Raw genomic sequence first — 12,174 nt, forward strand, 5'->3', positions numbered from 1 at the left:
AGTCTACCAGTATAAATGCCTCTAGATGGCAGAAGAATCTTTGTATTCGCAGGAGCATTTACACAATACAAAACTACTTTTGTTCCCCCATTTATTTTGGACAACTTTGGGCTCAGTATATTCTACCAAAAAATACCTTTTGACAGCATCAGAATTGTTTAACCCTTTAGTTTACCAGTTTGATATTAATACACCATTCAATAAGTAACAGGACTTTTGAGATTTCATTTTGTGTGTCTGCGGTGTGTAGCTGTATCATAAGGGTCACGTTACTCTCTTTATTAATATCCTGTTGCTGGGCTTCAATACATCGAGGAATGCTGTCTTCATGATGACTTGCTTTGGTCAATATTTTATAATCTACAGGCCCTTAAGGCAAACCGTTGCACAAACAGTAGTCACATATTTTTCATCTGCAGCCTGAATGCTGGTTACCAGACAATAATAACCCAAAAAAAAGCAACTTTACAAAAAAGGGGAATATAAAAATAATAATGCCTTACAACACACCATTCAAATAATCTGGTATAGAACCTTTCAAGCATTAGTATCACTGCCATTTTTTATTAAAACACATGACACACATAAATCCCTCAGTTCAAGCTAAAATGACACGTTTTGTTAGTTGACCAGACAAACCTCAGTAAGTCCAGTGCAAACAGTGTTTAGTCTGCTAACTGGCTTTCCCCATTGGTCCATGGAACGGCTTTCAGTCCATTTTCTTGAATGCAGTCTTCCACATTTTTTTTTAGATAGTTTACAGTTTTTATAGATTGAGTTCATTTTAATAATGTCTTAAATCTCACTGTAAAGACATCAGCACACAGCAGCTTGCAGTACATTATATTTTCTTATGATCGTTTCTTTATATCAGATGGACTTTTCACACTTACCTTTTAACCCAGGGTTGGTTGGTTGGTTTGTTTAAATAAATAAATATAAATAATAATGCACATTGTTAATACTCTACCATGTGTTGTCATGTTCAGGGAACACATTGTTTTTACATTTTAAAGCACGTAACCTGCTTTTATAAACCTTTTGGAACCCTTTTGATCAATGGCAGACATTGCAACTGTTTGGATCGCCTGCATGAAAACAGTATTTTTGGAATCGTGCTTTGTGAATTTAAACACTATAGGAAAAAAATATACATACAAAAATAATACTGTTATATAATTTCTCCAGTTAACATGTTTAACATCACTGTTCAATACTTTTAAACATTGACTATTCTAAAAAAAATAAATAAATAAAAAGTGATGTGACATACAGCCAAGTATGGTGACCATACTCAGAATTTGTGCTCTGCATTTAACCCATCCAAAGTGCACAAACAGAGAAGTAAACACACACCCGGAGCAGTGGGCAGCCGTTTATGCTGCGGCGCCCTAGGAGCAGTTGGGGGTCTGGTGCATTGCTCAAGAACCCAAAACCTTAGGGTTAGGAGTCAAACTCTCTAACTACTAGGCCACGTCTTCCCCCCTCTACTAATTGTAAAAAGATCCTTCCTGCAGCCATACGAACTGCATGAATATTTGAATGATTTCATTTAGGACTGGTTGTCAGTATCTACACATATCAACATTTACTAGCACTGCACAGTTTCACACTATATAACCATGGCACTGCAATAAATACTGCTGCTAACTCTGTCTTAGCTTCAGAACCCAGAGTTAAACCCTTTTCAATTTCCAAGTGTGAAATGTTGCTTAAGCCAGGGTTAATTGCGGTGTGAAAAGCCCGAGAGATACACTCTCCTAAGCAATTCAACAGTTCATTATACACATACATCACCATGTTATTCCCCGGTGTCCTATGTGAAAAAGCTAAACTAAATAAATAAAAACTAGTGTCCGTATTTGGCCTTCCACTGGTCTGAGAGTGCATTCGTTACCCATTGTGTAGTTTGAGTGTGTGTAGCAACAGTCTCATACTCTTGAAATAGCCCTGACAAGATGAGCCACCCTTGATTTGGGTGTTCCAGGCCCACACACTCATCTACACACCTTCCTCACACCTAGCCCTTACAAACCTGAACTCTTCTCCACATTACAGAAGAGATTTTCTGTTGAAAACAAAGAGCCAGGAGTGCCATGCATGTTGTAGTTTTCTCAGACCAGCGAGGCCTCGGCTAGTCATAATTCTGTGATCTCTAACGGACTCTCAGACAGAGTGTCGCTGCCCTTGTTTCTGTGCAAAGGTGTGGATTTTGCAGATTCTGTTCGGGCGTTGCGTTCGGCATACAGTCCGCCATCTGCGTGCAAGGTTTCAAGGGAGCGTGCCAGAGCACGCTGGTCATCTTCAGGCAGGCTGTTGAGGTCAGAGGTCAACAGTGTGCCTGTGCTGCCGTGAACTGCATGCACCCCGTCAGGACCCCTGAGCTCGATCGGTAGTTTGTGCTTGAAGCGAAGGGTTCCTCGTCCTCCAACACCAACGCGCTCATCATCATCTTCTTCCAGGTCACTTTGGATCAGCTGGGAGAAAAGAACATGGATGGATGGATGGATAAAATGATGATTTAATGATTTAATGGAATTGATGCAAAGATGAATGCATGAATAGATGAATGAATGGATGGAGGGATGGTTGGGTGAGTGGACGTATGAATGGATTTATGGATTGGTGGATGGATACAATGTAGGAATGTAGGATACAATGATAATTAGATGAATGGAATGATGGAGTCATGGATGCACATTTGTAGGATGTAATTAAGGACATATGCAAATATTGATTGATGAATTATAAATTGGTGGAAGGATGCAATGATGAATGTATAGTGAGATTGAATTATGGACAGATGCAATAGTTGTTGGATGCAAGGATGTATAGATGCATGGATGAATGGTTAAACGGGTGGAGGAATTAACAGTTTGGTTGATAAATGGTATTATGGATAGTCAGATACATTTATGGATTGGTAGATGGATGCACGAAGGGTGGATAGAAGGATTGATGGATGCAATGATGGAGTGATGAATGCATGGATGGTGGGATGGAGTTGTCAATCAGATGGATGCATGTTGGATGAATAAAAGGAATGATGGATACAGTGATGAATGGATGCATTTATTGACAAATTCAATTATTGATGGATGCATGGGCGAATAAATGGATGCACGATGGTTGGACAGAAGAAAGGATAGATGGAGTGATGGGATGATTGTCATGGATTGAAAATGTAAGAAAGACAATGTAAGAAGGAGACGGAAAAAAATAAACATTAACAACACAAAATCTTAGAATATTACAGTAGTTTTAGAGGAAACACCTAGAGAGAGCAGCAAACACATCTGTGAAGCAGTGAAGAGCAGTGAGCAGGCTGTGAACCAGCCTGGGAAACATCAGCAGGGTCACATGACTCTGAGCATCAGGAGAACCCAGGGATTCTATTGATAGGAAAGGGTGGAGACATAGTCAGCCAGCAGTGAGGAAAAGGGGTGTAGAGGAAGAGCAAACACAGCACCCTGTCATATTGCCCACCTCTGTGACTGATGATTGGTCACCGTGGCTGGTTGACTTGGTGACCATGCGGGCAGCAAACAGCTTTTTGAGTCTCAGGTAGTCATCCAGAACCACATTGAGCAGCGAGCCCTGATTGAATGGCAGCATTGGTCATGTGGTATCTTATGAGCTGAATCCTACAGCATGATTCTGATATTTCGCCTCAAGAAAATGATCTCACTCCACATTATATTATATTGGCTCCCAAACTGAGTTTAAGTCTTGGTTTAACACTAAAAACTTTGATTCTAAACTGAAAATACATTTGAAATATGTTCAAGTTTGGATTTGAGTCTAGGAATCAGGCCTCAAAAAGTACTGAAACTCTATGATGATCCCATCTTCTGTTTGTGCTATCAAAGATTTTATGGTTTGCCTGTTTATGTTCTCCAACCTTTGACAGATTCATCAGGAGCTCTAATGTCAGATTTATAGCTAATGTTCTCACCTTGATTGGCCCCTCTCTCATGATTTGTCCAAGTTTGGCGATGTTGTCATACTCCTGAATAGCAGCTCGTAGATATCGGTCATCTTCCGGTTTAGAGGCCTGAGGTTCATGTCCAAATGTACCCTATAGAAGACAAGATATTTATTTAGTAACCTATAAAGTGAAGATGACACTTAAGTACCCTACAAAAGCAAGAGAAGACAAAGGTTCTAAGGTCTAGGTTCTTGTGATAACAATACATGCACCATGGCATAATTCTGTCAGTGTTTTGTGAGTTTATTACGTGTGTGCGAGCCGGGCTGTTCCAGAGGTCAGCAATGTCACTTAAGTCTTCAGGAAGGTCGTCCTCATGCTCTGCCTGTGCTGCTAACTCCAGATTCCTGCAGAAAGGATCTAGCCACACTGGATTTGCTCTATAAGCACAAAAACAGAGAAAGAGAAGCATTGAGATCATAATCAGTTAAACCTTACAATTCAGTCTATTCTAGATAATAAACAACATTCCATTTTGATCATATCTCATATATTAAGAGTATGTTAAGTTTTGTCGCGTGTGATTATTTTAGCAATCTGGAGCTCTGTTAACACATATACATAAAGGTTCATATCAACAACACCATTGTATTGCTCACTCACCCTTCAAATGTGTACTTGTTTGTGTTGGGCATATCCAGAATATCCATCAAGCCCTGATTTCCTGTAGATAGAGAGAGAAAAACCAAACACGCTGTTACCATGACAACAAACACAAAGCCATGATTTTTAAACTTCAGCTTGTGTGATAATTAGTCTCAGCTTCCTCCAATCGTAGGGATGGGACATTCCCAGCAGCTTACCTGTGGAGCCAGCAACAATTGCCTTCAGCTTCCTTTTGTGCCTGTTAAAAACAAGAAAAACCTCAGAACCTCAGATACCTGGTTTTGCATAGAACATGACAAGCGACAGAACATGATTTGATGTGCTGCTTCTTCCACAAGACACTAATGCTTCATTAGATCCTCTAATGAAAGTACTCACACTGTGCGGTAATACCAGTTCATCAGGATAAACAACATGGCAGCAAGGAAGAGTAAAACTGCTAAGATGATAATGGCCATCTGAAAGAGATAAATAGGCATTAATGCTGTATACAAAATATTTTTAATACAAGAAATACACTGTATACAAACAAACACACCTGTAAGGTGGTGAGGTCATCAGGTGCACGAGCGGTCACAGCAGGCTGAACATCCAGAACGTTGTAGTTTCTAAACAGATTCCTCAACTGCTCCTTGTTCTCATCGATCAGCTGAATCACCCTGAAAACCAATTCAGTGAATCAATCAATCTTCCTCAATGGATCAAAGCAACTGTGGATGTGACCCTGGACCACTGGTCTTAAGTGTCGATTTTTTTTTTCGAAATTGAGATGTATACATAATCTAACAACTGAATAAATAAGCTTTCCATCGATGTATGGTTTGTTAAGATCGGACAATATTTGGCAGAGAAACAACTATTTGAAAATCTGGAACCTGAGGGTCCAAAAAAATTGAAATATTGAGAAAGTCACCTTTGAAGTTGTCCAAATTAAGTTCTTAGCGATGCATATTACTAATCAAAAATTAAGTTTTGATATATTTACGGTAGGAAATTGACAAAATATCTTCATGGAACATGATCTTTACTCAATATCCTAATGATTTTTTGGCATAAAAGAAAAATTTATAATTTTGACCCATACAGTGTTTTTTTTTTTTTATTGCTAAAAATATACCCCTACGACTTAAGACTGGTTTTGTGGTCCAGGGTCACATACGCAATAATCAATATTTCTATGTTCAATTATCTGTGTAGATGAAAAAGCAACCGGTATAGCAGAGGTGGAAAGTAACGAATTACATTTACTCGCGTTACTGTAATTGAGTAGCTTTTTTGTGTACTAATACTTTTTAAAGTAATTTTTTAAATCTGTAATTTTACTTTTACTTAAGTATATTTTGTTTGAAGTATTGTACTTCGCTACATTTTAAAACACATTAATTACTGAGTAAAAAAAAAAAAAAAAGAAATCGCTCCCTGGAAACTACGGCAGTAAATAATGGGCAGGAGGGCAAACTGGCGCTAAAATCACAAGAAAGATGCAGACGGACAAAACAGGCGTTAGTGGTGCAGACACCGCTGAAAACGAAACCCCGTCATATTCTGAAGTTGAACTCGAAGGAAAAAAAGTGAACCCTGGCCATATGTATGCTCTATTATGCAGTGTAAGCTGTACTTGCCTAGGAAGACCAAACTAGCAGCTTATAAAATCTCGACAAGACATCAACCCTTCGCAAGAATGTAGAGGTAAGCTAAATAATTGCATCGTTGCATTGGTGGTTAAAATGAAGCTTTGACATTTTAGCAAGAGGTTTTGCACAAATTAGCCAAAAAGACAGTGGTGAGGAGTGTGCTATTTTTGTTTTAATGATGTGCGCGCGCATTTATAGTGCGTTCTTTCACTGTGTGATTCAGTCTCCTAAAATCCATTTAGAATGATCACAAAATTGAAGATATAGGGGCAGAAAATTCACATATTTATATAATTTCATATATTAAATCAAAATCACACAAAGAATGCTGTCTTTTCCACCAAAAATCATCATGAATATATACATACATATATATAACAGTTCAGTAAACAAGTTAACTAAGAGACTTGCGTTTTAGACACCATATTGCCTTTTTTAGCTCTATTTCTACAACAGAAAATAATTCCAAACACAGCCACCAAAGCACAGTTTTGCGTCTCTGAGCAACGTGACATGTTTCGTTCCTGAATGAATCAACCATTTTAATGAGTCGGTTCAGTCGCAATGACTCACTTATTAACAGTGACTTGCTGACACATACTGGCCATTTTGATTTCACATTTAAAGTATCTTTTGATTTTTTTAAATAATTAATTTCTTATCATTTCAAATGAGTATTCAACATTTTATGTCTTGTATATCAAAACATTATTCATGCATTTGTAACTGCAGGTTAAATGCATTCTTGTCCGGCACTAAACAGTGTAATACATCTAAATGCCACTTCCAATGAATCTTCTGCATTTCCTATGCATTAAAAGATGAGTTTGTTGATACTGATTTGCCTGGTAACAGCCCAAATGTTTTATTATTCTAAATAACTGATTCCTTTAATTAAAAACAACTAGTTTGAGATTAATAGACCTATCCCAGGGGTGTCAAACTCAGTTCCTGGAGGGTCGTAGCCCTGCAGAGTTTAGTTCTAACCCTGCTCCAGCACACATATCATGTAGTTTTCAAATAAACCTAAATGATTCGATTAGCTGGATCAGGTGTGTTTAATTAGGGTTATATCTTAACTGTGCAGGACTGTGGCCCTCCAGGAACTGAGTTTGACACCCTTGGTCTGTCCCATTTTGACTCCCTCCCACTGTTAAAATGTAACCAAGTAATTTTTACTCTGAGTAAATTTTAAATGAGCTACTTTTTACTTTTACGTGAGTAGATTTTTAGACTGGTACTTTTACTTGTACTTAAGTAAAATTTCATTAATGTAATGGTACTTTTACTTGAGTAGAATATTTTTGTACTCTTTCCACCTCTGCGGTATAGTTAAAGAAACCTATTTGACATGTAGGTCATGTTTGGTCCTGTACTGTATAGACGGTTTCAACGGCCACAACATAAACAAACATTACTGCGCATGCGCGCTTTTTGGACCTAACTTAACTTCCGGTAGACTTCCAAATAGAATCAATAACAACAGCCAAGTCCCTCTAGAGTAGATAATTTTTGATAACAAACAAAATAAGTTTGCCGCGTGGATCAAGCGGACTTAATGAAAATGCAGATTCATTCTTTGCCAGCAGGAGATGTTTTAAAGCATAGACATAAAGCGCGAGAAATAGAGGCTTCCCCAGTAACAGTTGTAAACAGAGCAGAGCTGGTACGCTCATACGCTGCTTTATCAGGCACATGCAAGTCTTCCTTCAGAAATACAGCGAAATAAAAACACCTGTGCCTCGTTTTGATATTTAAACATATAAATGTAAGGAATTATTATTATTAAACGTGCAGTACGTAACGTTACTCATGTTTATTCAGCGAAGCCTTTTTGAAAATCGATCAGTTTTAAAATTGTGGCGAGTCTCTAAAAATAAATAAATGTATGGGAAACACATCCCGCAGCACAACCACCTGAGCCCAACTTCAGTCTACTCATCACCTTGACTTTAACTGCGTTTGTAGAAGGCACTGCAGCCAGACCGATATACACAACACAGACCGGAATTTAACTTAGGTCCAGGCGCGTGCGCCCGATGAAACCGTCTATACCTCTTACCTCTCCACATCTAGAATACGGTTGGTCTGCTTGTTGACTACATGAATCAGAACATCGGTTTGAGCGAAGTTCACTCTTCCCTTTTTATCCACATGAAACTATGGGAAAGAAATATCTGATTCATTCAATTGCATGGTTAAGATCAGGAGATATAATACTGATCTAACTTTGTACAGATAAGGACTGTAATCTAATTTTTTATGATATTTAAAAAGACAGCACAAACACACATGTACCTGTACATCATCAGTGTTAACTATGGCTCCTGTGATGTTTGAGAGCAGGTTTATAAACTCCTCCTGAAACAGCCGGACACGCTCCGGTATCTCATTAATGACGATTTTCACCCGCTGGTCGTCTCTCAGAATGTAAATGCCCACTAGACTCACGTCACTGTGTCCTGCCAGATCTCTCGCCAGAACCTCCACCACAAAATAACCCAGATCATATGCCATAAACAGGTCAAACGTTCGGATGATTCCATCAGTCTCACCTGAAAACAAAGAAGAGTCACTAGAAAATAATAAACAGACATTTAAACAGAGAGTTTAAGAGTGTGTAATGGGCACAGACCGATGATGAAGACGTTGCCCATGTCTTCAGAGTCATTGTAATGCAGTTTGATGTAGCGGATGGACAGAATGTGATAAAGAACAAGACTGTTGTTGCCAATGTCATTATCAATCGCTTGAACCCGGATCAGATCAGAGCCCACTTTAGCATCCGCAGCCACACCTGACAGACATGTAAGTAAAAATAAAATCAAATTGTAAAGCAATTTAAAAAAAAAACTCTAATAATATATAAATTAAGAAATTAATATAAAAAATAATTTATATAATACATTATAGTGTTGTCAAATGGTTCATCGTGATTAATCGCATCCAAAATAAATGTTTTTGTTTACATATGTGTGTGTACTTTGCATATTTATTATGTACTCATAAATACACACATGCATGTATATATAAGAAAAATATGTTACGTTTATTTATTAAATATATTCATATATGATATAAATTAAAGGAATATAAATACATACATGTAAATACAGGTAAATGTATATATACACATTATAAATATACACAATACACACACATATATTATGTAAACAAAAACGTTTATTTTATTCCGTTTTGTTATATGAGGGCTGCACTAAACTATCTTGGCAAATTTTTACCTTGTCTTCATAACTTATATAACTTTTATTTTATATAATTTTATTTTATTTTAATTGAAATTTAATTTAATTTAATTTTACTACTCTGAATGAAGATGACAGAGTTTGAAAAATCTAATTTAATCAATTTTAGATAAGGAGCAAAAAGTAGAAGTGGAAGCTGAAGTAGCTTAAGTAGAAGACCAACGAGTTTAAAATTTGCAAGCAGAAGAAAAGCTCAGTTTTGAGCTGATAATGGTGCTAGATAGCTTTGCCTCCAATATTATTTATTTATTTGGTCTAAAGTAAACGAAGCCCCAAAATTAAACTTAAAACAGTGGTCAAAAGCTGAAATAAAAACAAATAAAATAAAGCTGTTACCTGCAGTGTACTCCATCTTTGTGAATCTTGGAGACTGGTCGTTGATGTCCTCAAGGAAGATTCTTACTTCCTGTAATGTAGGGTCACGGCTTGGATCAAGCACTTGGGCCCGCTGTGACCTTTGACCTCTCGGAGGAGACCAGTTTCGGTTACTGGAAGCTTTAACAATGATGGAATACACTGGGATTTCTTCCCGATCCAGATCTTTTTTGACCTGTAAAACCCCTGCCGCACTCATGCCAAAGTTTCCCTCGGTATCGCCTCCTAGAAAGGAACATCAGTAATGCATTTAATAAAACATTTACACTGGCCATGCATGAAATACTACCATTGTTCGGCCAAGTTTACAAGGAAATTTCAAAGTTTCTCAGAAATCTGGATTTCACCATCTTCTGCTGATTCAACAAAGTTGTGCAAACCGAGTGATACATTTGTAATTGTAGGTGGAAATTTCTATGAAGAAAGAGTCCTACAATAGTTGATCAAGAGTGTTTGTTTGTTCACATATGAAATTTAATTTTTTCATGAATATGTTCAGCAGAGAGATTACTGCCAGATGATTATTCAGGAAACATCCAATCACAATTCTCATTAAGTTCAAAGTCAAACTCCTTCTGTAAGAGCTGAACGGAGCCTAACATTGGATAAGCTTGGTATAATGATGCAAAAATCATATATAGGGGTTCATTTTTGCTGTTTAACACTGTGTCCACACCTGCAATGAAATAGTAGACGATAGCATTAGAGCCCTCGTCCGCGTCCACTGCACCAGTCACATTGCCCACAACAGTCCCAGGAGACGAGTGCTCAGGCACCGACAGAGGCTGATATGGCAAACTTCCTCTCTGAAATACATGCAACACACAGAATTAAGCAATAAGTGATGCAGAATTTTTCAAGCATCACATTTCATGATGTAGAAGTCCTCAACCCCATAAAGCCTACTTTATCATATTTGATATGAAAAGTTAAGGCCTCTAAAATAGCAACATGATCAAAACTTTGCTGAAAAACCTGATTACTACATGCATTCTGTCATTTGACAATAGTTTATACTTTTTTAAATTTTTATTAGACAATAGTTTATACTTTTTTATAACTTCTTTTTTTGAAGTATGTTAAAATGTGATTCAATACATCAGGCTTTCGAGGAATGTTTATTTACATCTCTGTCATCACTGCATTACATTGCATTATTTGCTTTGTTTCACAATACATTTACATTAACGCATTTAGCAAATGCTTTTATCCAAAGCGACTTACAGAGAATTCAGGCTATATATATTAAGTAAAGATCATGAAGATATTTTGTCAATCAAATGATTTTTTTTTAAAATATTTTTAAGTTTGATTTAAATGTTTCAAAATAGAATGATGTGTCTGATTTTTAAAAACAAATGATCAAAACATTACCGGAGGTTTAAGAAAAACAGGTTCATTGTCGTCGATGTCAGACAGAGCCACCTGCAGCGGCTGCATGGTCTCATACGGGACGGGCTGCCCGAGGTCATACGCCACCACAACCAGCTGCACACCAATACAGAGATTTCAATTGTCATTGCACCAAGGTTTTCGGCTGTTTTCATTTGTCTTTGTGTCTGGTTAGAAAGAGCAACTCACACTGTACAGGGCATGTTTCTCTCTGTCCAGTTTAACCGCAGTGGTGATCACTCCGGTCACTGCATCAATATGGAAGTTCTCCCAGTCTCTATTTCCTGCTCCAGTCTGCAGGAAGCTGTACCGGACTTCTCCGTTCACCCCCTCATCCTCGTCTGTGGCGAACACTTCATACACCACCAGCCCAGGAGGCTGTTCCTGCAAGAACACACACAAAACATGACCGGATGGTCACTCATTCATGATGTCTGACCCTGAACAAAACAGGTCATCCAAGCTCTCACACCCCAGGTATGGGGTATCAAATTTGACAGACCTCCATGTGACAAACTATTGAATGGTGAGTACTCACCCCTGTTCATTTGTCCATGTGAGAGATTTTAGTCAGAATGACAAACAGAGAATCTCTTATTTTATTTTTGTGCCATTTAGTGCTTTTGACTCTAATCAAAGGCATTTCAAAGGTTTTGAAGACGGTCCTTGCTGCAAATAAAGTTTACAAAGTTTGCACAAAGATCTCAAAATACTGTCCGCTATGAAACTATGGTTAACATCTCTCTGAATCACAGGGGTGAATTCCATCACTTGGGCTCAGGAATAAAGAACTTCACAATCATCACAAAGATCTGCAACACGATCTTTTCACTCTGGCTGTCAGAAGACCACACAAGCAAACACTAGATCTCTACTGCATGTTTCAGCATGCAACTAGACAGCTACATGTAAT

The 12,174-nt window shown here is 37.8% G+C and overlaps 1 protein-coding gene across 2 annotated transcripts in view; it reads right to left on the reverse strand.

Annotated features, from left to right (window-relative positions):
• Positions 1-1,056: 1,056 nt before the first annotated feature.
• Positions 1,057-12,174, reverse strand: part of LOC132110440 (cadherin-23-like) — a 227,719-nt gene continuing 216,601 nt past the window's right edge. The window contains exons 54-68 of one of the 2 annotated variants that reach the window (XM_059517040.1): positions 11,451-11,645; positions 11,244-11,357; positions 10,546-10,675; positions 9,831-10,094; positions 8,864-9,025; positions 8,527-8,783; positions 8,291-8,388; positions 5,133-5,253; positions 4,973-5,052; positions 4,792-4,832; positions 4,592-4,652; positions 4,239-4,368; positions 3,956-4,078; positions 3,487-3,597; positions 1,057-2,477 (exon numbers count right to left, since the gene is read on the reverse strand). In XM_059517040.1, the coding sequence (XP_059373023.1) occupies positions 2,139-2,477; positions 3,487-3,597; positions 3,956-4,078; positions 4,239-4,368; positions 4,592-4,652; positions 4,792-4,832; positions 4,973-5,052; positions 5,133-5,253; positions 8,291-8,388; positions 8,527-8,783; positions 8,864-9,025; positions 9,831-10,094; positions 10,546-10,675; positions 11,244-11,357; positions 11,451-11,645 (2,226 nt within the window). In that variant the 3' untranslated portion in view covers positions 1,057-2,138. The remainder of the gene's footprint in view (positions 2,478-3,486; positions 3,598-3,955; positions 4,079-4,238; positions 4,369-4,591; positions 4,653-4,791; positions 4,833-4,972; positions 5,053-5,132; positions 5,254-8,290; positions 8,389-8,526; positions 8,784-8,863; positions 9,026-9,830; positions 10,095-10,545; positions 10,676-11,243; positions 11,358-11,450; positions 11,646-12,174) is intronic. The other variant, XM_059517037.1, reaches the window with a different exon arrangement.

This window comes from Carassius carassius, chromosome 30 (genome assembly GCF_963082965.1).
Source record: "Carassius carassius chromosome 30, fCarCar2.1, whole genome shotgun sequence".
NCBI lineage: Eukaryota > Metazoa > Chordata > Actinopteri > Cypriniformes > Cyprinidae > Carassius > Carassius carassius.